General features: G+C 40.1%; 2 protein-coding genes across 5 annotated transcripts in view; both read left to right on the top strand.

Moving 5' to 3' along the window:
• The window catches only part of kiaa0825 (KIAA0825 ortholog), a 132840-nt gene extending 119062 nt beyond the window's left edge, over positions 1-13778 (top strand). For all 3 annotated transcript variants that reach the window (XM_074670733.1, XM_074670734.1, XM_074670735.1), the window contains one exon: positions 12596-13778. In XM_074670733.1, the coding sequence (XP_074526834.1) occupies positions 12596-12779 (184 nt within the window). In that variant the 3' untranslated portion in view covers positions 12780-13778. The remainder of the gene's footprint in view (positions 1-12595) is intronic.
• A 1796-nt stretch (positions 13779-15574) lies between these two features.
• The window catches only part of arb2a (ARB2 cotranscriptional regulator A), a 157418-nt gene continuing 148486 nt past the window's right edge, over positions 15575-24506 (top strand). For both annotated transcript variants that reach the window (XM_074670747.1, XM_074670746.1), the window contains exons 1-4: positions 15575-15680; positions 16311-16444; positions 18344-18445; positions 22611-22711. In XM_074670747.1, the coding sequence (XP_074526848.1) occupies positions 16339-16444; positions 18344-18445; positions 22611-22711 (309 nt within the window). In that variant the 5' untranslated portion in view covers positions 15575-15680; positions 16311-16338. The remainder of the gene's footprint in view (positions 15681-16310; positions 16445-18343; positions 18446-22610; positions 22712-24506) is intronic.

The raw sequence follows: 24506 nt of genomic DNA, 5'->3' as shown, positions 1-24506 counted from the left end.
GATATACATATTGCTCATCTGTTTACATTACATCCTTGAACATGAGAGCATAGCATGTCTATACATGTTGCAGCTACAGTTATATTTGCCACAGTGTGAATAACTACAGTCTGATCTTTCTCTGTCAGCTTTATTCCTCTGAAGCCTTCAATAAAACTGCTGCCTTGCTGCAGCACTAGAAGTCCTGTGCATCATTCTGGTTTCAGGCCTGCAGGGATACACTACCCACTCATTGTCCATAAAGTGGGTAGAAGTTGTCACGTAGGACTGTTGCCCCTTGGTGGACTGTGAAGTCCACGCATCCCAAATGAATGCAACTGTCTCTGTGGATGAGTACATCCTCCACACATCCTTTCGTCTCTGTGTAAAGAACAGCTTTTTTTCTTATTTGTGGTTTGAAAAAGTGGCAGCTCTTTTCAGCTTGTGTTCACCTCTATCAGACAGTATCCAGCTGTCTTTATTTTGTTTAAGCCCACTGCCAGTGACTTCTTTGGTCCAATTATCAGATTACCCTTATTCATGTCATTAGCCCACCATGTATCACAGAGTGAAGGCAGTGGTATTTTGTAGAATAAATATGCCCTACCTATTTACATGTGCTTACAATAGTGCCAAAAATGTGGTATGGATATCAAGGTGTATTCATTGATTAGATGATGTAACTAATTAGCACCATAAAGCAACTAGATCAAGGCAAGTTACAGTGACAACCACTGAAACCAGCAGTGTGCTTGAAGAAGGATGAATGCTTATTAAAGCTAGAAACATATACACAGAGTATATAAATAGATTAACAGCAGAAGTGTCATAACGGTAGTCAAGTCTAAGGTAAAGCATCATTCCTCTTTTTAACATGTATATTTTTTCTTTTTTCATGCATTTATTATATTGAGAGATTGTCTTTGTCCAAAGTTAGAGCCTGTCCTTCTTTCTCTTCTTTTTTTTTCTTCTTCTTTCTGCCACTTATCTATTTCTCTCCATCTCTCCCCACCAACCTTTTCTCTCTTTGGCTCATGTGGGAAGACAGATTGCCTCTGCTGAGATTTTTGATCCCACAGACCTGCAGGCACACTGGGGCTGTTAACAGGTGCCTGACTACCTGCCTGCCAGGCTGAGTGACTGAGTTTCTGACTGCCCCTTTAACTTAGCCTCCCCTTGTTACTGAAAGAATGTACAAAAGGAAGGTGATGGGAGGAGGAAGACTGTGGACACGGGGAAAACTCCACCATGCCATGGTAAACAAACAATGTTTTGCGAGTGTTAGTGTTAAGCTGGAAAAAATTGTGTAAAGATGATTGCTGATCTGAGGGAATGAAACAGTTGGGATTTATTTGGGGTCACATTCAGTTCCTTTTGGAAAAAATAGATGCGCCCCAGGTGGTGGGTGTTTGAGTCACTGTCAGGGAAACATCAGGAAGACGCAGGACAAGGCTGAAAGGTGCCAAGGTGGTTGGCTCCTTTAACGAAGGGCCTTGCTGTAATGATTTACAGCAGCTCAAGTATGAGAGGTCACACACATACACACATTAGCACATACACATGCTTGCAATTCCTCGTGTCACAACCTCCTCTTGGGTGCTGTTTCAGTGAAAGGTGCCAGCCTGTTCAGCCAAGCTACTAACAAGAGCCAAACATTTGGGAGACTTGGGAGAAAGAAAGCAAGAAATAAAGGAAGGGGTGAGGTAAGATGGAGGAAGGGAAAGGGCGAGGAGGGGAGATAAGAGGAGCAGAGAGCTGTCAACCTCCTGGGACATGTGCAGAGAAGTCAGCTACTATGCTGCACTGACCAGCAGACGTCGGCTGTGTCGACTTGGCAGGTGTTGGGTTATTTGCTGTTGTCTGCATGTAATAATACATTCACACACAGCAAGGATTCTAAATTGGACCTCACCTTGTCAAACACAAACAAGGCCCCCTCACCCTTTTCTCCCTGGAGCATGATTTGATAGATCTCACCCACAGGAGCGCAGCGAGCCTATTTGAGGAATGTACCAAACTGTGTCCAATAGACGAGCACTCACAGTCACACTGAGGTGGACAAGCAGCCTAATGATGTCTGAAATACCGGCACAACTGCTATGATATGCTGTGATAATTGCTACCCTCCTGTCCGCAGTACAAATAAATGTGGAATCGGTGAGCAAACACATTAATATGGAAATGTCTACATTAATTTGGAGCATGGTCTAAATTATTCAGTAATTAAGCCACTGCAAATTTACACAAACTTTCCCCTGGACGACTGGAAAGAATATCGAGGAGCTGGAAACAGCCATGCAGAGGGATCTGAAATATGCGGTCACATGAATACAGTCATATTACTCAAAATAATGAAATGGTATGTTGCATGGACTCACAAAACACACACAGCAATGTGTATACAGTTCTAAATGAACTATTTTTCCAAAAGATGTTATTATCAATTAGAAAATATTGTTAACATCTGCAGAACCCTCATTATTACAACCAGTAACACAGAGAAAAATATTACGATATATCTAAATGATAGGAAAACATAACAGTAAGATGCATAAATGCCATCAATTTTCCATTGCTAAATATGCAAAGTCTTTTTGGTGCAGTGATTAGCACTAACGCCTCACAGCAAGGAGCTTCCTGGTTTGTGTCTAGATTGAAACCCTCCCCTGTATCCCCTGCTACCCCAATATGCATGTGTTGGTCCAAAGACATGTTTGTTAGGCTAACTGGTCAGTAGTGCATCGCAAGTGTGTGTATGTCTAGTAAACGTCAGCTCTGTAATAGACAGAAGGCCTATATTGATAATTTATGAAGAGATAGTCTAATATTTCTCTCCCAATGTCCATTTTACAATAATGAGAGACGGGAGGTTATTGGCTTAGCTCATCATATGGCTGTGATCAATGCATAAGTCTAATTGGTCAAAACTTCTAAACACCTTTTTTGATCACTTGATAGCAACCCAGATAATAATGCCAGTATTTTCACAGCTCTAATCACAGACTCCAGCAGACTTTGTCCACTTTGGATCAAGGTCATGCTCATCCTGTAGTGCAGGGACCAAGAGCCACAAGAACTACTGTGGTACTACAAAGAGCCACATCACAAATGCATTTCCTCTCACACATAAATGAAAGGACAGATGAAAAGATGAAAATCAATACACTTCCAAATTCTGTAGTGACATTTATTGTGTTTGTAAGAGTGTTTAAATTCGTACTTGGGGCCGTGTCTAAGACAAATTTTAGTTTTTACTGCAGAAGAGACAAAGTTCCATCTATGGATCAAGATAGCTATGAGCACATGTGCGATGTCAACAAAAGAAACTGAAACTTAAGTATCAATCTCAGCACCCAAATATTGATCAATACTGATCACAACGTTGGCATCAATATATCAATATTTTAGATTTATTGGTACACTACTACTATAACAATACAATATTTTTTTTTATGAATGGATCAAAGAGCCGCACACTGAAAGACAAAGCTGCATGTGGCTCGTGAGCTGCAGGTTGGCCACCCCTGTTGTAGTGGTTCCACTCTGCTACAATAACCCTGTTGCTATACTTTATCCCTTACTTACAGCACAAAGACAAGAAAAGGTGGTACAAAGCTATTTGGACCACAAAATAATGTCAAACTACCACCAAGCTCATACAGTTTAAATGCACAACAAACAGTGTCTAGGTATGAAAACCAATAATAAAGATATAAAAGATGACATAACACACAAAAGTAGGGATGGGTACCGAGTTAGGTACTTTTAAAGGTACCGACTGTCAAAGCACCAGGTACCAATTCATATAAAATCATAAGGTACCATGTTTAGATACCTGAACGCATCCTTATGACTGTGAGGGAGTGGAAGAGTAGGCGATTTTCCATGCTGGACAAAAGCACAGCGTTGCAAGGTTATATATTGAGTAATAAATACATTAAATTGAAAAAAAAGAAACAAATTTATATCTTTTACCACATGGCCACTAAAAAGTACTGAAAATTGGTACCGTTGAGTACCGGAAACGATTGCCAGGTACCAGGTAAAAGTACCATATCATTTTAAATGTGAAAGGTACCCATCCCTACACAAAAGGCAACCTATGCAGAACTCCTTAACTTATCCTCCACCCCACCCTGTCTTTGACTCATCCTTATTTGTCTGTCTGTGGGAGTCTGTACGTGCCTGTCTGCAATACATTTCAGGAAAAGGTCCTCAGAGTCGTCTGATGTGCTGGACTTATTATCTTGGATTTGGAAGTGTGTTTGAAGTTTAATGTTTGTGTGTCCCTCAGTGCATGTGAGTGTGTGTTTGTTCAGGCCTTAGAGCATGGGTTTGTGTCCGTGCCAGAACGCGTACAAGCGTGTCAACTTGTGTAACTGTGGATGTCCTTTCAAAGGGCCTTCACAGATCTGTCCGAGGCCCTTTGATCAGGCGTTCTCTGACTCCTCTGCTCTCGGCAGCCCTTGAGATGCGCGCTGGGTGGGAGATGAGTCTGGTCAGACATGGGTGAGACTGTGGATGATCCTTTCACACATGCACATGCACAGGCACATGCACAGGCACAGGCACAGGCACAGGCACAGGCACAGGCACAGGCACAGGCACACACAACTGCACTAACTGCACAAATAGAACAAATTTGTGGAATATGTGTTAATTTAGATTCATTAAAACTAGACTTGACTAAAAACACAGTGAGCATTACACTGGATGAAGCAGAGGTTTGTGCATGCATGAAAGTGTGTGCCTTTGACTGTGCATGTGTGTCTATCCAATATGGAGTCATCCAAAGGTTAGAAAGTACTCCTAAGCATCAGGCTCTGGGAAGAAGAACTTCAGAATCAGTTTTGAGAGGTTGAAGGTTAATGTTTGCAGTTACTGTTCTAATTTGATCTAATGCAGTACTGCATGTGTATCAGTTTATGATTGCCTTTATTGAACACAGCATCTGAAGAGAAAAGCTAATGCTTCCTGTTTACTCTGAAATAGAATTCCTCTAATATTGCATATTTCTGTCGTTGCCAATTTGCTGTGTTTCTGGTAGCTTTTCAGTGGACATCAGTTTGGATTGAGATGAATCTCAGGTAGGGTCTAATAGTGAGTGGCATCGGCCCACCACGCGGACATACTGTAGGCCTGACACTGACTTGATGTGACAATAGAATGGATCAGTGTAGCGGCTAGTAAGTCAGAAGGTAGAGCATAATCCCTTCTGTCAAGTCTCTGTCTCGTCAATATTCAAATCCAGCCGGCTGTCCAATGGCTGTCAGTTACAATCTCCCTCTGGCTCGTAGCTTAGCACAGGCACATATCTAAATTGAATTGGATGTTTGCTTCTCAATGGAAATTGAGTCAAAGAGATGACCCCCCCTGCCCTGTATTGTGAACTTGTCAGTTACCCCAACTGAACCAAATTCTTATGTACAACATCCATTTCTGGCTAATAATTTTTTGTCGTTATTTCCGAATTTATAAGACTTCTCTTTTTTATTTTAGATCATTGTATTCCTGCTGTCTGCCTCCCTCCACCTACCTTTTTTTCCTCCTAATTTCAAGATTGCTGTAGATCTCATATTGTGACTGCTTGCTAAACCACTTATCTGCTTCACTTAAAACTAATCACAGTGACATGAACAACCACGCCAAATGCTTTCTGTCAACTCTTAGAGTGCTCTGTTTTTTCTCCTGTAATGAATTATTCTGGTGCACCATTGTCAGACTCCTGCGGGGTCCTCACTCTGACAAAGAGGCCAAATGATATGCAAACAATACAATGGGCTTAACTTAGCTACAGTGTGTCTATAGATCACATACTATATACTTTCTTTAGCTTGGTTTACATAACTTGCACCTATGTTAATCCACTGACTTCCTACATACAGTCTAATTCCAGCAAAAAAGTTGCTGCTTGCATTCAGTAAAAGTTATTCTGGTCAGGTTGAACAAGTTCATCCCTCAGTGGTGACTTTATGTTTCTTTAAGGAGACTGCTCACTCAGTGCTGTCTACAAGCTTGTTTTTATGACTCACGAGGTTTTATATATCATCCTTTTTTTCGAAGACAAAGGGTGAATCAGAGTGTCTGGGTTAGTAAGGGACTCTTGTCAGTTGAAACCCACAGCTGACATGGGTTTATTTTTCTTACAAATATTGTTTTATAATTTATTTCTCAGTCTAATTCAAGATTCTGACCCCACCTGAGAGGTTCAAGTCTGTTCAATAAAAGTAGCATGACTGTGAGGGTCTAAAAACTGAAAGGGGGTCTCACGTGGGAGAAAATGATAGGACATTTGACTATAGTCGCTCTCTTTCTGCCTCTCTTTCCTACTTCTCTGACACATGTCGCCCTGGCATGCATGGAAAGGCCTGACCTTTGGAAAGTTTAGCACTTTAAATATTTAGGCTTGGGTTATGATGGATCCTCCAGGCCCCGCGGCAATGTGCAAAGCCTCTGATTAGGGCTGCTGTCAGAGTCATTTAGCCGAGTGTCTGGCAGTCGGTGGCGCTTTCTGTTTGACAGGCGAGCCTTTTAAACAAACAGCGGTCCCAGTGGCAGAGCAGGCAGGGCACCCAGCGCAGCACAAACACCCGACACTGTGAGAGAAACCACTCAGCCCACTGACAGCTGCACAGGAAACCACTGGCCACTGTCTCTCACCATCTCTGAAGCACTTTGTCTTTCTACTCCCTCACTTTCTCTCACTCCTTCCTCTGCCTGTTTTATTTTTGTAGCTGTTCTTTCTTCCTTTTGCTTTCCCAACTCAATGTTGAATTTTTTTCTTCACAGATTTTCCTTTTTGTTATTCGCCGTAGCTGAAGTTGTACTTTAAAGTTTCATCTGTGGTGTGTTTTGAGTAAGATTCAGTAGCTTGATTGTAGGATGATCTCCGAGCATCTCTGGCTTATGCTTTTAATTTGTCAAACATCACTGCTCATTATCAGCTGAAAATCAGGATAGATGCTCCCCCTGTCTCGTGCCTGCATCACCCCATGATTAGGCCAGCTTACACTGATGTTCACGTTGAAATACATCTGAGCCAGCCTTTTCATCTCACTCTGAGACAATCTCCCGTGGCATCAATCCTGTAAATATATGAGTCTTAATATGTGTGTCCTATTCTGTATTCAGAGGAAGAGCCAAGTCAGCAGCTCCAGTATTAATGCATGAGAAATGAGCAGAGCCCATAAGAATTAAAGGGTAAGACTCGCCTTATTAAGATGTAAATTCCGGGGGAAAAACTTGCCGAAATGAGGATACAGTGAAGTTATTGTCAACTTTCGCCTACTTATGCATTTCTAAGAGGCATTGTTGATTTGTAGTTGTTGAAATTAGACACGCACAGCAGAGCACCTTGTGTGTTTTTTGGCTCATTTTCAGCCCAAGATCAACCAATCTCAACAAATATGCAACCTATATTTTGCGGAACAATTTACACTTTTGGCAACATTATCTAGTGACAGTGTACATGGCAACTATCATTGTAATTCAATCTCTGTCTTTTTTTTTTTCCTTTCTGTCTCTCTACCCTCTTCTGCTTCGCTCTCATTTCAAATTTGCACTTAACACCTTCCTGGGGAAAGGCTTCTCATTCATCAACGGTGTTTGTCCCGGTGACAAGCAGGGCGCCTCCTGCATATCAATATCAGCTAAGACAATGCTGAGCCTGTAACCTTCAGCTAAATGTCATTCTGCTTAATCCTATTTGAAAATTAAACATTGAAAAACCTTTAGCGTACCTTCCTGTCTTCCTTCCTCTCTTGCTCCCTCCTTTATTGGCCGCCGTTCCTCCAGCTCTCTGTTCTCCCTACCTGCTCTTGTTTTGCACACTGCGTGACATTTGTATTGTTTTGTTTGTGTGTGTTTGAACGTCATAATAGTTATTTAGTGGAACTGATTTTGATTTTATGTCAGTGAAGGAATAATACAGGGGCAATTTGTGTGCCCCTAATAGTCATCTGCAGTCTCCCAGCAGAGTCTCCAGTAATCATCAGAGGCAGAGTTAACTGTGTCTCCTTTTGTCTGTGTTGAATTTAAAGACTTTCAGATTGAGACACACAAAAAAAAATGTCTGGAATGAAAAAAGATGACATCAGTTGTATTTGGAGGAAGAAAAAAGCAACATGAGAAACAACTCTGTGAAAGCTTTATTTTAACAAAAACACATTCTCCTTTAATTAAGTAACTCACAACATTTTCACAGTTGTGATTTACCATGACATCAAAATAAGAGTGTGAACCTTAAACTCTGTTATAATGTTGCAGAGTTCAAAGTTATAAGTTGTATTTATTGTGTTACTGAAGTAAATTAACTGAAGGCTAATATATATGAGTATAATATGTTCATTCCATATCAGTTTTAGAATCCAAAATTGGAAAGCCGATAATGACTTGTTATTTCATTTCTCGTTTCCAAATCAAAAACCCGAAAACAAATAACGGCCTATTTTTCGTTTTCTTTCACTGCGCGGATCTTGAAACCTGTTCACAGAGATAGAGAAGGCAATATACAGTGAGTGACACATAAATAGACCACTATGGCCGCACTAGAACAATACGCAGATGTTATTAAGCAGTGGTGAAGCTGGTAAGACCCACACAGACATTTCAGAGACATTGCAGAACATGGGTGTCTGGAGATGCTCTGCAATGAGTGTCAGACGTTTGTGCATCCAACACAACCTCAGGCGGAAACGCCATATTACTGATGCCTCCTAAATGTGACACGCTTCCCCTCTTTAAAAAGCACGTACACGGCCACCATCCTTGACAAAAACATTTACTAACAATAACTGTCAAACGTTAGCTATCATGCTGCTCGATTCACCCATCAATGAAATTACCTGGTAAGACTGACTGACCTATGAAATAAACTAATGATACACTGATACTGATAATGTCATTTGGTGTAGATGTTAGCTAGGGATGAATTAACACAACGTTGGTAGGAGTAGCATTTTTTAATTCCAGATTAAAAGATTTTAGCTTAGATGTGGTTTAATGCAATATGCAGCTTTTATCTAATAATCTCCAGGTTTTCACTTTCTGTTTTCTCTTCAGTAACTCAGCAATTGAAAAGCAGTTGGGTGACAACATGTCATGTAGCTCATGTCAGGTGAGACGTGAGAAATATCTAAGTAAAAAACAAGATTTGCTTTAATTTCGAAGTGTGGTAAGAGACCTTACTAGACTGCATGCATTGAGGCTATTCAAACCATCCATACATGAACACACTAGCTGACAAAACGTGGTCCACAAATGTACGTAATGTTCTTAGTCATTGTAAAATATACAAATAATTTCATGGCTGTTCTAATACTTAGTGTTTGTGTATTGTTGTTGACATAAACATACAGGCCTGCCAGCTTAGCATTCATACCTCGACATTAATGTATATGCATATGACATGGAGAAGATATGCATAGTATGTTGACAGCTGGGCACTGTATACAGTACACTACAAACTGTTGAAAAGAACATGTAAAACGTAGTTTGTGAGTATGTTTCTGACAGCCGATGTGCGCTCACCCTGAGCATGTGAGCATGACATCAGGGAAAAATGTCATATGTATAAATATGGTAAAGTGATGGTGATATGAAATCAGACATGTAAATGTCCAATTTGTGCAAATACAGACAACAACTGAGACAGAAACTTCATCAAATTACCATGCAGTGAGAGGCCAGCATCTCAGTATACATGCAACACATGTATGATGCACATTTACCTACTCCTCCTTACACACACTCACAAACACACACAGCAGGACTATATGCTACATGTTTGAAGAAACAAGACTTGGAGGAGTGGGAGGCTGGGATAAAAAGAGACACAGAGATTGCAATGAAAATGCAATCATTTGCAGTCAGACTGATTTAATTCTCCTTTGAAGAGGGTGTGATGCTGCAGCTCAAAGAAAGTCTTTTGCAGGCTCTACATATGGATTTGATTGACCACAGTCACTTGTCAAGAGACTCCATTGAAATACTGAGAGTGAATTACAATGCTATGCGTTGATGTCTTCATATGAAAACATCCAACCACATTATAGCTCAAAGAACTAGAAGATATTCTGGAGCAACACAGTGAAAAAGCGGTTAAACGAGATGTGAAGAGAAATTTCCTCCATGCTAAGTGTTAGTCACACAAACAAGGCTGGGTAGGAGCACAAAAGTTTCAGTATGAGCCCACTGTGAGAAGGAGCTGACAAAAGTAGGGGAGGACACGTCAAGGCTTGAGCAAAAAGCAAATTTTATCTTCTACCACTTCTATCTATTAAAAGGTGTTCATTCATTCATTTATCATTCTGTTTACTTGGCTGATTTGTTGAGATTCCCTTAGACTGGTTAGTGGCCCAAAGTTAGGTTTTGAAAGTAAGAGCTTACTGACAAACACAATTCACACTTTAGGAGGGTTAGTGGTCATCAACCATTACCAAGTTGATTACAGAACAAAAAAGTCTTCGGTTTGTTTGTTAGGCTAGGGCACAAAAACTACTTCATTACATTAACTTAAAAGAGCATGGTTGGGGATTTACAAAGCGCTAAAAACAGTAAGTACATCAATTCTGTCACTTAAGAAATTGATGCACAAAAGATGACCAGGGATGGGAATTGATAAGATTTTGACAATACCGATGCCCTTATTGATTCTGCTTGTCAATCTGATTCAATTCCTGTTGTGAATTTTCTTGGTACAAAAAGTAGCTTTACAGGTTTTCTGTGTCAACAACATTTATTGAGTTTATACTGAAAGTGAATTAAATGTAATTGGTCCCTGAGTCTGTATATTTCTGGGCATAATTATACAGAAACAGGTAAAAATTGCACACAATGTGACGTTGATGTACTGTGTTGTAATATATTAATAATTCAAGTAGGCCATCTAGTGTTTCAAAGTGGTTATAGCAATGGTTTAAGTTGTTTGGAAGCTTTCTGCAGTTATGAAGTCAGCCATGAGCCTTTCAATTGCCTGTTAGCTTTTGACATTTGAGATTCTCAGTATTTTTTTCAAAGAGTTGATGTGATATGTTTCTGTGATGAAAGTTGAAATTCTATTCTGAAGCTGAAGTTATACTGATGTATGCTAACTGCTAGCATATCAATGCAGTTTCCCATATGCGTTAGCATCAAGCTTGTGCTGTTTTGTTATTTTGGTAAATAAGGTGATTTATACCATTTTGAATGTACTGAATATGAATCTCCTGAGAGAGAGTAATGTACATTTCTTTATGAAGTCAGTTCTTCAGTCACACTTTAAGCTGAAAATCCTGAATAAGAGTTTTCTTGGTAAACATTATCCAACTACTAAGCTAAGACAGCTGCAGCAGACTAGTCGACGTAAGGCCCGACGGCTCCGGCACAATGTAAAGAATTGATAAGGGAATCATTAAGCACAAAGGCTAACGATATCGATGGATTGAAACATTTCTTATCGATTCTTGACAGGAACCGGTTTTAGATTCCCATCGCTAAAGATGACATATTTAAGTACTTCTGGGATTTAGTTTACAAGAAGTAATCATCAACTATGTTTTTCACAGTACAAATAAACCCTGGTCTCTTTGTCTGAAAGAACACACTGTCTCTACTAGGCCACCCTTCTTTAAAGTAAAACAGAAAGCTAGAGAGTGATTAGGGTCTTTCAGGTTTTTCCAACTAAAACTATACATGCACAAAACTCCCTTAAAACTTGCGAATAGATTTTCCCCTTGACTTTACTGATGTGTTTTTTTTGTCAGCCCCCTGGTAAAATGTCCAAGTGAAGTCGGGGTGAGCATATGTGAAAACGCAGCAGGAATCCCCCCCTGGGAAAATCACAGCAAGTGAGCAGGCAGGGGTGAGGACATTAATTTCATGCAGCTGGTGTTAACCTAGAAGAGCAACACAAAGCAGGATGAGCAAAAACATCTAAGGTTTACTAAAGAAAAACATTTTCAAGATGGGCACAGTGAAGATGGCTGCACTGCCTCTGCCTGCATGTAGCATTAATATAAACTGTCATCTCAGTGTTGCTCAGTCTGCTACTGTGTTATAAGCATTTCCATGTAGCTTGCTTTTGATGTTGTGTCCTGTGTCCAAGGACTTCTTTTCCAAGGGAAAGGAACCTTGAAAAATTCTGGAGGCAGCTCTTATGAACACATCCTGAAAACTTCAGGATGGTTAATGTAACAAGGTCCCAATGTGCTTTCAGAAAGACAAACTAGAATAATTGACATTAGGCACTTAAGGCCCAATGCTTACATAATGAGAGGATGAACTCAGTGTTAGAAATTGTTGTGTGGTTGTGGAGCATGCTAAGTCCCAGAATGTTGAAATCTGGGGTATCTGACAGAACTTTTTGTTTGATAAGAAGTTTCTCTCTCTTTTTAAGATGAACCTAGACTATTTGGAAATGGTTAAAGTTCCTTTTTTAATCGAAAATTAAAAGAAAATGTGGTCAAAAGAACTTCACTTTGGTAGTTTTCTGATGCCGTGTGTTGGTGCGGTCAGTATACAACCTGTTGGAGATGCATATCGTGAATTTTGCTGTTGATGTGTGTTGTGTTCAACCTTGAGTAACAGATGTGAGTTTGTGAAAAAGCAGCTGATGTTTTGCTCTCTTCATGCTTTCCAGGTGGGAGATGCAGGATGGTGCTGAGCTGGAAGATGAAGAAAAATCTATGGTGGAGGAACTTCAGAAAGCCTATTTCGTTTGCTGCTGCAGCCCAGAACTGCAGGACCCTCCTGAAGCTGATGAGAGCCCTGCAGAGCAGACCCAGGGGGAAACACACCCATCTGATGAGACTGCTACCCAATAACAGTCCAGGCTGTTAGAATTTTTTATCATGTTGTAAATGTTTGCTTGTAATACTCTCTTGGAACTCTCAAGGTAGTAAAATTTGTGTGTGTTGTTGTGTTAGTGTGTATGTGCGTGTGTGGGTGTGCGTTAAACTGGATTTGTGTATATGCAGCAAGTTTGCATATGTGTGTGCATGAAGACGTGAGCAGGGAGCGGACAAGAAGCTGCAAAACAACAAAGACTGAAAGAGTTCTTTCCTCTCTACGCATGCAACGCAGACAATCTCTCAGTGCTTTTCTGTGCTGCATGAGATGCATTTCATCTTTTGGGAGCACATCTCCAGAAATCAGTTCTGGGAAATGGAGAGCCTGGATTTGTTTGCCTGGGACAAGATGGGACTGTGTGATCACTACTGGTAGTGATGTTTTTTAAGGCAGTGAGTGTAAAGACATTGGTGTCAGCATACTTTCTCCTGGTTCCTGAAAGCAAACATCAAATATTACAGTCAGAAAGTGAGATGAGTATTTTTTTGATTACAGTGTGTCCTAAAAATCTACCTACCAATGTAATATCAGTCAGTGTTTTGTGGGAACTGAGAAAACATTTATTTTATCTGTAATACGATATCTGACTATATTTTGCCAAGTTTGTCCATGTTCTGTTATTTATGAGATGGAGATAGAATGTTTTAGAATTAAACATGAAAATAAAACCATCCTCAGTATTTCTTTGTCTGTTGTATGATCAGTTTTGGTAATCTCAGTGCAGTCAATAATTCATGATGATTTATGGATGTGAAGTTCTTTGGTGAAAACATACATCAGATGCTTTCTTCTGTAAATGAAGGTTTAACAGCTTAAATGATTCTCTTTTTTTATGAAGCTCACAAAGGCTACAGCACAGTCTGTGCTCTGAAAGAAACATTTTATCTCCAGAGAGAGGTGTTTTTGTCTTTAACTCGATTTCTAATGCAAATGCAGCTTGATTGGAGGAATACCAAAGACAACAAAATGTTCAGCAGCCGAATTGTGCCTGTGATTCTTAGTTAACAGGCAATGAAGCAATGTTGCACTTGGTATATGTTTACTATAAACTGTGTTTTTATCTTTTGGTGATGCAGAGAGAACATAAAGGGCTCTATGTAGTCAAATGTTTCTTGTAAGGTAACTGTAAATAAAGAAACTTGAGCTTCTTTCTTACCACCTGTGACGGATACCTGTTGGGTTTTCTATTTGAATTTCCATTAGCTGGTTAGGGAGGATATCTGTCGGAAAAGCTGACAGTATTATTCATGACAAATCACAACAAAGAATGATTCATTACAAAGAATAAATTGAATATTCTATTGTACTGTATTCATTGAGGGATTATCAAACCTACATAAACATTTGAGAATCCCAGAGCTCATCATGACATATTTATGCAGGATAAACAGTCACAGCACTTTGACTCTCATTTCCATTTCAATTGATTACCCTCAGTGTATGAGTGCATTATCCTCAGCTAACTATCACAGCACAAACATGTTAGTTTTGTTGTATGTTCCTCTGAGTACAACAAGCTGTTTGTCAGCATTTCATGAGCTGGCCTGGTAGCATTATAAGAAAATCATGTTTCTGCTGGTGCAAAAGGGTTCTCTTGGTGAGTAGTCCTGAAATCTTTATTGTTCAACTTTTAGGTTTTGCAAAGTCATGTATTTGTTGTTGCAGAAAAAAATCCCAAATCAGGCAACCAAAACTACTGAACTTCTATCAGAAATATATAGACATATTTTTTCTTGCTATGTTGTTACATGAATTGTCACAACACAAAAGGTGTGCACAAAACTTAAACCAACAAGATAAAAATACTCAAAGAGTACTATGTATGTCACATAATTAAACCATGAAAGAATGTAGATACAGAAAAAAAATGTATGGACTGTACACTAAGATATATATTTTTTTTTTAAACCGGGAATCACTGTGAGCTATTGAAAGTGTTATTGCAAAACATTTCCTCTTACGTAAAGGCAAGTTTATATACACAAAAAACTTATTTCTTAAATCTGTGTTCAAAGCCTGAGACTATTTGAGGCACATACACAAACCAATCAATCAATCAATCAATCAATCAATCAATCAATCAATCAATCAATCAATCAATCAATCAATCAGTTAAATAAATCAGTCAACCACATTCATATAATGCAAAACACAGCTATCTCAAAATACTTTACAAACATAGAAGATCTCATCCTGCCGATGGTACATTATTAACGAAGACTTAACATTTAAATAAGATAGGAGACTTACCTTTGCTCAATCCACCATGAGTAGAGCACTTTGCAGTATTAATCAAGTGAAAGTGGTAAAAGAAAACTTCCTTTTAACAGACAGAAACTATAACTAGAACCAGCTCATATCAGGAAGGAAAATGGAAAGAAGGAAGGAAAATGACAGTCTGTTAATATATGTTTGGGCAAGAGTTTTTAGTTTATCAGCTTTTATTCTACCTCTCCTAACTACAAAATCACTTCTAAGTATGCTTACTGGACACGTCATATTTTTAAACTGTAAAAGTTCAGTGTTTTTTAAGTAGGCTAATTCAATAAATTTCAGTGAACAGTTATTTTACATTTTTATTCTTTTTTCATTTCTAAGGACCCCAGTTGTTCAAAGCTTTACAATTATATACAGTAATGTAGATATCAGCCACTTACTAAACCAGGTTTTGTCACACACGTATCAAACAGTAGAAAACATCTGTGTACGCTGGAGCAGATGATGAGACACTGTTTCTTTAAATCTCCCTTCCAGTCCGTTGCCCCGGTAACCCGGAAGCTTCACTCGCTCCATGCTCAGCTCTGCTCAGAGTCCTTCCTGTTATAGAAATTTCAAGGAAGCAGCAGCTCCTGGACTCCTGGCAAATACTGATGATGGTGCGTGAGTCGAACAGAAAGCATGCATGCATCTCCTGTAAACAGCTGTTCCTCCCTGAAACTCCGTGTTTCGTTTGGTTTAATAGACTGTGAAAAAACAAGCACGAATATCCCACTGTAACTCAAGCTACATGGTTGCACTGGCTATGTGTACAGCGACTGCAAACAGTCTGAGAGTTGTTTATGAGACAGCGAAACATTTCACAGATGTTAAATGTCATTGAGACAGTAACAGAGCAGTCCGAGGTTTATGGTTTAGGCGAAACATGACTGTTTTTACCGCCTGCAGCTGCGTTGCAAAGCAGCGTTAACTGTGCTGTGGTTGCATAACTGATGTCGTGCACGTGTGTAAAGTTCAGCGAACACGCAACAGCTTTCATGATAATTGTTCCAAGTTTTATAGCAGTCATCTCGACAAATTGTTGTAGCTTGTCCAGGCGATGTTTGTGATTCGGTGCAACTGTAGCACGTGTAGCAACAATTCAACGTTGTTTTGGCTTACTGTCATCTTACAGGTGCAACAGCTTAGTGACTTCTAGGTAGTTTGATTCACATTCTGACGATAACAGACAGGATATGACACAAAAGCACATCAGTTATTTTTCTTCCTTCCAATCCTTTTTGTGACAGGCTGCAAATCTTTGAAAGTGGAGGACCCATGCTCTCTCATCTTTGTGCTGCCACACCAGCCCTGTACATATTTTGGATCACTATGGCCCAGATAGCTGGTCAGGATGACAAGGAGAAAACTACTGCACTGAAAGGTAAATATAAAGACTGCAAATGAAATGGTGGGACAAGTAAGTTAAAACACCATAAACCTAAGAGCAACTGTAGGGACTTAAATGTTAACATATTAATTCTTTTAAATGTTTCAATGAATTTAGAGTTGTACCTGCTTAGTTTGCTAACCCTGGCATCATCTCATGAAGGTACCGTTGTTTTCAACCAATCCAATCCTAGTTTAGGTATGGTTCTAATACGCTTTTAAAAAAGTTAGATTGTTGATTGGTTTCAATTTTCACATTTACAATCCCACAAAATATTGTTATACTGACAGTTTAAATATATATCATCTTGTTTTGATTTACAAAGTTAGAAAATCCTGAAGTTACTAAAACCTAAGCTTCTGTCTCTTCTTATATTAAGGAATAGAGAATGTCAAACTAATAATGGTATCAGATTGGATTAGTATCAGCCAAAAACAGAACCCAGGTATTGGGACAAAAAGTTGGATCGGTGCATCCCTAGTGGTTTTGTTCCATTTTAGGAGATCACGTGACCAGAAATAAAGAGGTGTGGTATTTAAAAAAAAAAAAAAAAAAACACTACAAAAACTAGGAAGTCCAGACTGACTTTCCCTGGCCACTCTCAGGCGTTTCCTAGTCTTTCACAGTTCTCCCGTTCCTGTCCACCCCTTGTCACTGTCTTTCCATATGTCTTGGAAGGGATGAAACTGAAATTTAATTTCCTCTCTGGGATCAATAAAGTATTTCTGATTCTGTCTCTGATTCACGATTCCACTCGAAGAAGCAGCATCTGTTCATCCTGAAAGTATTTTTTAGCATTGTACATTTCAAAGGGACTGTGAGGACTTTCTAAGTGATCTTGAAAAGGTCTCCCTTCTAGATAAATGCCTGATCATAATCCACACTTTTAAATGAGATTATAAGCACCAGTGTAGGTTGTCCGTCAATGCTACTTCTTAGCTGCCCAATCGGGTAATCCCTAAGATTACACATCATGGACGTGTTTCAGGGCACTGTGCTGCCAGCAGCGCTACTTACAACCAGCTACTAAACTACGGTACAAACAGCATTTGCTTGTTGTCATGTTTCAAACAACAGTGCTATGTAACTGCTGATAACTACCTCACCTTATCATGTTGTGTCCGGTAAAATGTTGTCTAGATCAAAGAAAAGCTGTTTTAAAGATGATATCTGATCTCCTTTCATTTCCAAAACAAGCACAAGCCTTGTTAAGAGTCACATCTTCATGACAGGGTGTGTGAAGCTCTGGGCCAAAAGGTGCTGCTGCAGTCTGATTAAAACAGATCCTCCTCACAGCATCTTTAAAAGAAGGATTTTTTAATTCATTGTTGACAGGATGTTTTGATTATGTTGACAGTTAAAAGCACCTGCTCATGCCTTTATTTTCACTGGAGGCTCGCTTCCTAAAGTTTATGTAAAGTTTATGTTGGCTATACAAGGCTACCTGATGAATGCGTGGAATAAAGGCTGGCCTTTGTGGTCTGATCCATCAGAAGAGCACCATCTGCTAAAAATGATACTTGTTCTGATTGACAGTCATCAGAACAGAGCATCATAGACTGTTGTATAGGTTATGTAGTTACAGACAGACAGACTGTGGCCTGGAAACACAAGGTTGACCCGTATTCCCCTGATCCCAGTTAAAGTCTGTGGGATGTGCTGGACAAACAAGCACTGTCTATAGAGGATCTGCCTTAAACATTGTGTTGAGGTTTTGAAACCCAAAATATGGAGGAAGGGGTCATTGATCTACACTGAAGGCTGATGTTCTGCTTGTTCTCTGGCTGTGATGATCTGATTGAGATAATGCCATAAATTTTGGGCTTTGACATCCTCTGGAAAAAGGCAATTGTCATTCAATTTTGCTTCACCTCTTATCTTCTCTCCCTTCAGATTTGCTGTCAAGAATAGACTTGGATGAACTGATGAAGAAAGATGAGCCACCTTTTGCTTTCCCCAAAACACTGCATGAGTTTGAATATGCCTTCAATGACTGTAAGTACATATTATTGTCTTCAAAGCATTAAGCTCACCAAGCGCTCTCCTTTCATAACGTTTAAAATTCATTCATACATCTTAACATGTGCATATATGGACAGTTAATTGTCAATCCTCTATTAGAATAGAATAGAATAGAATAGAATAGAATAGAATAGAATAGAATAGAATAGAACTTTATTGTCAAGTACAACAAAATTGAAGTCACAGCAGCAATCAAGAAAACAAAAGTAAGAAAGTGCAAAAAGGTCCATAAGAAAATAGATGATGAGCTTCTTCAGTCATGCTCCATCTCTGTCTCCTGGATCCTGTCTGCTCACAGCAGGTGAAGCTCGTCCAATGTGGCGTTGGTGTCTGATATTAGCTCCATTAGCCATGTCTGTGAATAGCATGATGCTACTCTGCCTTCTGGTATTCCCTCTGTTGCCAGGTTAGCACAGCTAGCTCGTCCATCTTATTGGAGATAGATCTTATGTTCCCAATAACGATGGATGGAAGGACAGGTCCATGTTGTCACTTCTTAGCTTACACCTGAGAACCAGCACGTCGTCCTCATCTCCTTCTCACCTTGTGGGAAGACATCAGGCCTTATACCAGTTAGCACTGACATGCTACAGGCTGCTAACAGCTGAGTTCACATGTAAACAATGTTGCCATGGTTACATGTTGGATCTCCAGACAAATACAGGAGAAAAAATTGTAAAAATATCGCTGAAGCCACAAAAAGTTTGGTGTCCATGACCAACAAATAAGCCACACAAAGTAATGATCCACTCCAAATACAAAGATTACAACAAAGAAGAGAGAGCTGCTGCAAAAGGCAGCCATAGCAAACAGGGCGGTGCCTAGCAACCAACAGACATGAGTCATCTATACCTATTAAGCTTTTAAATGTGTGTTTAAAATTAGGGCTGCACGATTATAGCAATCGCAATCGCAATGTCAGCACATGCAATTCAGATTTTTCTCCATGATAACCAAGCAAGTTTGTAGACTCATCATGACACAAATTTTTTTATTAAATCGCAAGCACAATCGCAATCGCGATATTGTCCACCTAAACGCAAATCGCACCTTCTCCCCAAATCGTGCAGCGCTATTTAAAATCTCTTTGAACATCTTTAAAATATCCACAAATAGTAGTTTTCTCCCCCGTAAGCCTCTAGTTTACAGATTAAGTTTCTTTACTTAAGTCTCATTAAAACTACTGCTAAAAATGTAGAGTCAAAATAACCAATTCCCAATATAAAAAGTTTCATGAAACCAAATTCAATGTAATTTTCTTTTATTCTCTTAAGTGTAAAGTCTCAGTTTTGGGATTGATTGGTGACCTGAGACTGTGGCATGTGGGACATCCAAGGTGTCTGTGTAGTGGAGATTTGTTTATGTGTGTTTTAATTATAGCAACACAAAGTAGCAGAGTTAGACTCGAGAGTAGGAAGTAGCAGTAGGAAGTGGAAAAGGTGTTGATTTTTACTTTTAGTTTCCCACTGTGGCCTTTTCTCTCTTCTTCTCTCCCCTCTTTTGCTCTTTCTCTCCCTCTCTCCCTCCCCTCTGTTCTCTGTCAGTGTCTCTGCTGGCTGTCTGGCTGGCTGAGTGGGGGACATGTTGTGTACTCTACGGCCCGTCAGTAACCTACTCAGCCTTGCCCTCCGCCTGACGGAGCATTTGCATAACCTCGCTGTGCCTAAGAACAGAGACACAGAGACTCACCCCCCACCTGCTACCGTGCCAACACCTACCCACTCACCCCACCCTCAAGTCCCGGCTCAGTCTCCCATGGAGGGAGGAACACATTCGAAGACTCTCCATCTTTTCCTCCTCACCCCTCTGCTGCCTTTTTCTTTTTTTTTCTCTTTTTCTCCCTGTATCTCTATTTCTGCCCCTGCCCCTTCAAAAATCCCCACTGTATACACACACACACACACACCACACACACACCACACACTACACACCCTTACCCATCTGTATGTCATGTCAATTTCCACTCAGGCCTGTTTCTGAAGGATAGCATTTCACAGTCCCGCAGGCCCTCGGGTATTTCTATAGCTACACCCAGGCTACCTTTTGCCCGAGACAGGTGGAACAAAAATGTTAATTTGACCATGTAATGATGTGAATACAGACGAGGCTGTGTACAATAGTTTGCAGGTATCTTAATCACTGAAGATGATGGCTTCATCTTGCTAGCCCTCCAGTTTTCCATTACTGGAAATCCAAGGTTATGTACACCTAATTAAGCGGCCAAATTGAGAACAGAATGCTAATTATGACAGAAAAGAGGAGAAAAGTTGAGAAAACGTTATTCCTCTGAGAGGATGTGTTGGGGGAGGCAATGGAGCTGATCACCCCCCTAGCTCATATTCACACACACACACACACACACACACACACACACGCTTTTCTCCCTCCTGCTTGCACGCACACCCCTTTTCCTACAGTAGGATTTCATTATAGCTCCTCTCTTCCTTCTCTTAGGCAGTAGTGTTTAGATCCTCACCCCTGCATGAATGCATAATTGATTTTCTTCAAGGTACTTTTTTGTGCACACTGCTTCATCGGTACTTCTCACTCATCTCTTGCCCCACCTCTGCAGGCACACATCTGCTTTTAATGCAACATGATGACAAACCTAGCATTACATGGAGTCTAACAACTCTCCATAAAAGCAAGTGCTGTGATACACAGTGTGTTAGCAATGCAAGATTTATCGCATTGATAGAGAGGTGAAAATAGTGGCAATTTAGAGGGAGATGGAAAAAATGCTTTTGTGTTCTTTTATGTTGCAAAGGTATTATATTTATTTATATCTTAGATGTGTTTCTTCGCATTGTGCAATAATTGAGAAAGTATGAGAGCCCCCTGGCTATTTGGGTTAAGTATGTGTACTTCTCAGTGGTTTAGCTTTTACGATGCTGCAGTCATAAAGGTCAAAATTAAATTTAACACTCTTTAGTGTTTTATTGTGTCGTAGTGTCAACCCCAGGATCGATGGGCTCATTGCTAAGGTATAAACACAGAGGTTTCACAGCCACACATGAGGGTAATTGTTTATTAAAGAAAAAATAGTACAATTTCTGAACTCCATTTTCCTGTCTTATGACTGTTTTATGACTGTTTTCTATCCAATAAAACCTGGATGTGTTAAAAACTCCTCTGTTTGCCTCGAATTACAATAAATCACCAAAGCTCAGTTCTGCAGAGCTTTTGTTTTTTTTCTGTAGAGTTGCGTAAAAATGGGGAAGTGGTGAAGTTACACCAAATAACAGAATCACATTCACTGTATGAGCACACCTGGTCATCCTGGCTGGAGCTGCTTGCGTGTGTGTGTGTGTGTGTGTGTGTGTGTGTGTGTGTGTGTGTGTGTGTGTGTGTGTGTGTGTGTGTGTGTGTGTGTGTGTGTGTGTGTGTGTGTGTGTGTGTGTGTGTGTGTGTGTGTGTGTGTGTGTGCGTGCGTGCGTGCGTGCGTGCGTGCGTGCGTGCGTGTGTGTGTGTGCGTGTGTGTAAGCTGTGCTAGTTGGGATGATTGGCTGATACCCAGACAGCAACCTCAAAGGAATAGCAAGAAGCAGTTGTCTTGCTGGCTAATGGGTGCCAGGCCACCTTTCTGTCTTCATGCTCATACACACAGACGCACACTGAGACGTGTTAAGAACCTTTCCCACACCCCTTTTAGTCTTTGCTCTTGGAGATTTCAGGTGAAAGGGCAGGGACAGCCTTGTGGCCTGTTGCCAGAGTGAGGGAGTAAGAAGAGGGAGAGGGAGACTGACACAGTTAAAAAGGAAGGGAGAGGCTTTCAGAGGGATGAAGAAGAGGGAGAGGGAGATAGAGAATTTTTTGCCATACCAGCTGTCCAGCCCTGGCCTGCCAGACTACCCAGAAGGCCGTTGGAGTCGTGACTGGAAGAACGCTGCTGCATCTACAGGCCTTGTACCTGCCAGATGGGGGTGGTTCAGGGAGGGAGGCTAGGAAAACAAAATAACCAACAGAGGGAGAAAGAGCGCAAAATGTAAAATTAGCAATAAAACACTGATGGGACAGGCTTAGTTTGTGTAATCTGGCAAGTTCTTTTACAGACAAAGTGACTTACATAGAAACTCAGTATCATTACAGATGTGTTTGTTTTACTTTCTTTTCCTCACAATTCCTCTTTCTCCTGCAGACGGCCAGCTTAGACATATAAAAACAGGAGAGCCTTTTGTGTTCAACGCCAGAGAGGACCTCCACCGCTGGAACCAGAAACGCTATGAGGCTCTTGGAGAGGTAACACCAATGTTCCTCCATGGGTTGATTTAAAAAATGATGCAAACTAACCTTGGCAACCTTGGCTACAGATTAGGATCAGGCTCTATTCTGACAACTGTTTGCAACAAGACATTACAAGATGTTGCCTTTGGTCTTGGTTCTCTGAAGATTTACCATACTTGCTCTATTAGCTGTTACTCATGGAGTTTATTATAATAGAGTGGAGCACCAGATGCACTCCCACAGATGCTCTCTTGGCTTTCAGAAATGATGCATATGGACTTAATGCATAGACACCGAAAGCTACTTTTTCAGTTAGATTTAAATGAATAAATAACACTGAATACTTCCAGCACGTCCTGTGTTTTCAAACTACATCATATATCAAATCATATGCCCTGAAAGAGTTCACCTCTAACTTTCCACAGAAGTACCACCAAATGCGCTATCCATTAAGATAATGAGACAAATGTTCTTTTGTAATCAGTTTTTTATTTGCATCCCCTGCTATGCCGCTTTTAATTGTGTTCAGTCTTTGAAGTTCAAAGCAAAGTGATAGACCTGTTTGTGGGATTACCTGTGTGTTTTTATTATTTCTAATGCAGGTATACAGTCGCTCCTTTGAGAGTCAGCCTTCTGTGAAGGCTTTTTTCCCCTCTTTTCTTTTGCCTGCTCAGGCACTATCTACCAGCATCTAAAAAGACTTCAGAAACAAACACGCGGTAGCATGCAAACAGAGGCCCTGAAAGAACACACAGACATTTAAACTAAATGAACTCATAAATCCGAGGGGGGCCAAACATTTGGAAGAAGCAAATAATCATCAAGCACGATGTATGCAAATTTTATTCATCCTGTGAACAAAAAATATGACAGAAGCATCTCTCTTAGAGAAGAAAAAAAAGAAACTTTGTCAATCAGTGTTAAAATGAGCTGTAATACGAACAGATACTGTATGAATCAAGATGCAGGAGACTGCTGAGAAGAAAGGAGCACTACCTGAATAAGCAGTATTATCTGTCTGCTGTTTTTAGGCCACAGATGATTCAAGAAAATGAATATTGTACCTCTTTCAGCTTTGCAAGTACAAATGCTAGTGAGAAATATGCTCCTTTATAAATAGACACGACTGAATTGTATGCCTTTTGTAGTAAAGTGGGTTATGCTGCTTAGTCAGCCTGTGTGTGTGTATTTTACACAAGCTTACCTGCCCACTTACTCCTGGCTTAGTTGTCCAGCAAATGCTGTTGTTTGTTGATCTAGTCTTTCATCTCCTCTGTTTCCTTCATTTCTGCATCGGACAGAAAGAGACTTTGTCATTTGTCATGTGGATGAATGTTGAATAAGTTTATGATAAGATAGAATTTAATGGGTTCATGCTGCTTCAGAGCATTACCCAACATCTTTGATCAGCCTGTTTCTCAAACAGTCTGAAGACTATGCATGCCATCTGAGAGCTTAGTGAGCTGCATGTGTCATGGATCCATGTATTCCCCACCAGCAGTGTGAAGAGGATGGCATGACGTTGCATCTTTAGTTGCAATGTCAGGGTTGACTTATACTATATACGGACATATAAAGGAGGAAGGCCTCATTTGGAGCAATGTAAAAAAGCAAGAAACAATTAATTGCTAGTGTCTGTATTGCAGTGAAAAATGGAATTAATCTTATTAAGCTGTGATATTTGCATTGTGCTTTTAGAACTATTTCACCAAGATACCAATGAAATATGTAACTTTTTGGACAAATCAGGTGATCATTTTATGTAAGTCCACTGTTGCCAATGGTCAAAAAAGGGTTCAGTGGGACTGAC

This window comes from Halichoeres trimaculatus, unplaced genomic scaffold (genome assembly GCF_033239565.1).
Source record: "Halichoeres trimaculatus isolate MK-OKI-2021-1 unplaced genomic scaffold, fHalTri1.1 fHalTri1_scaffold_5, whole genome shotgun sequence".
NCBI lineage: Eukaryota > Metazoa > Chordata > Actinopteri > Labriformes > Labridae > Halichoeres > Halichoeres trimaculatus.
Note: the sequence above shows the minus strand (reverse complement) of the source record. Positions and strands in the feature narration are given on the sequence as shown.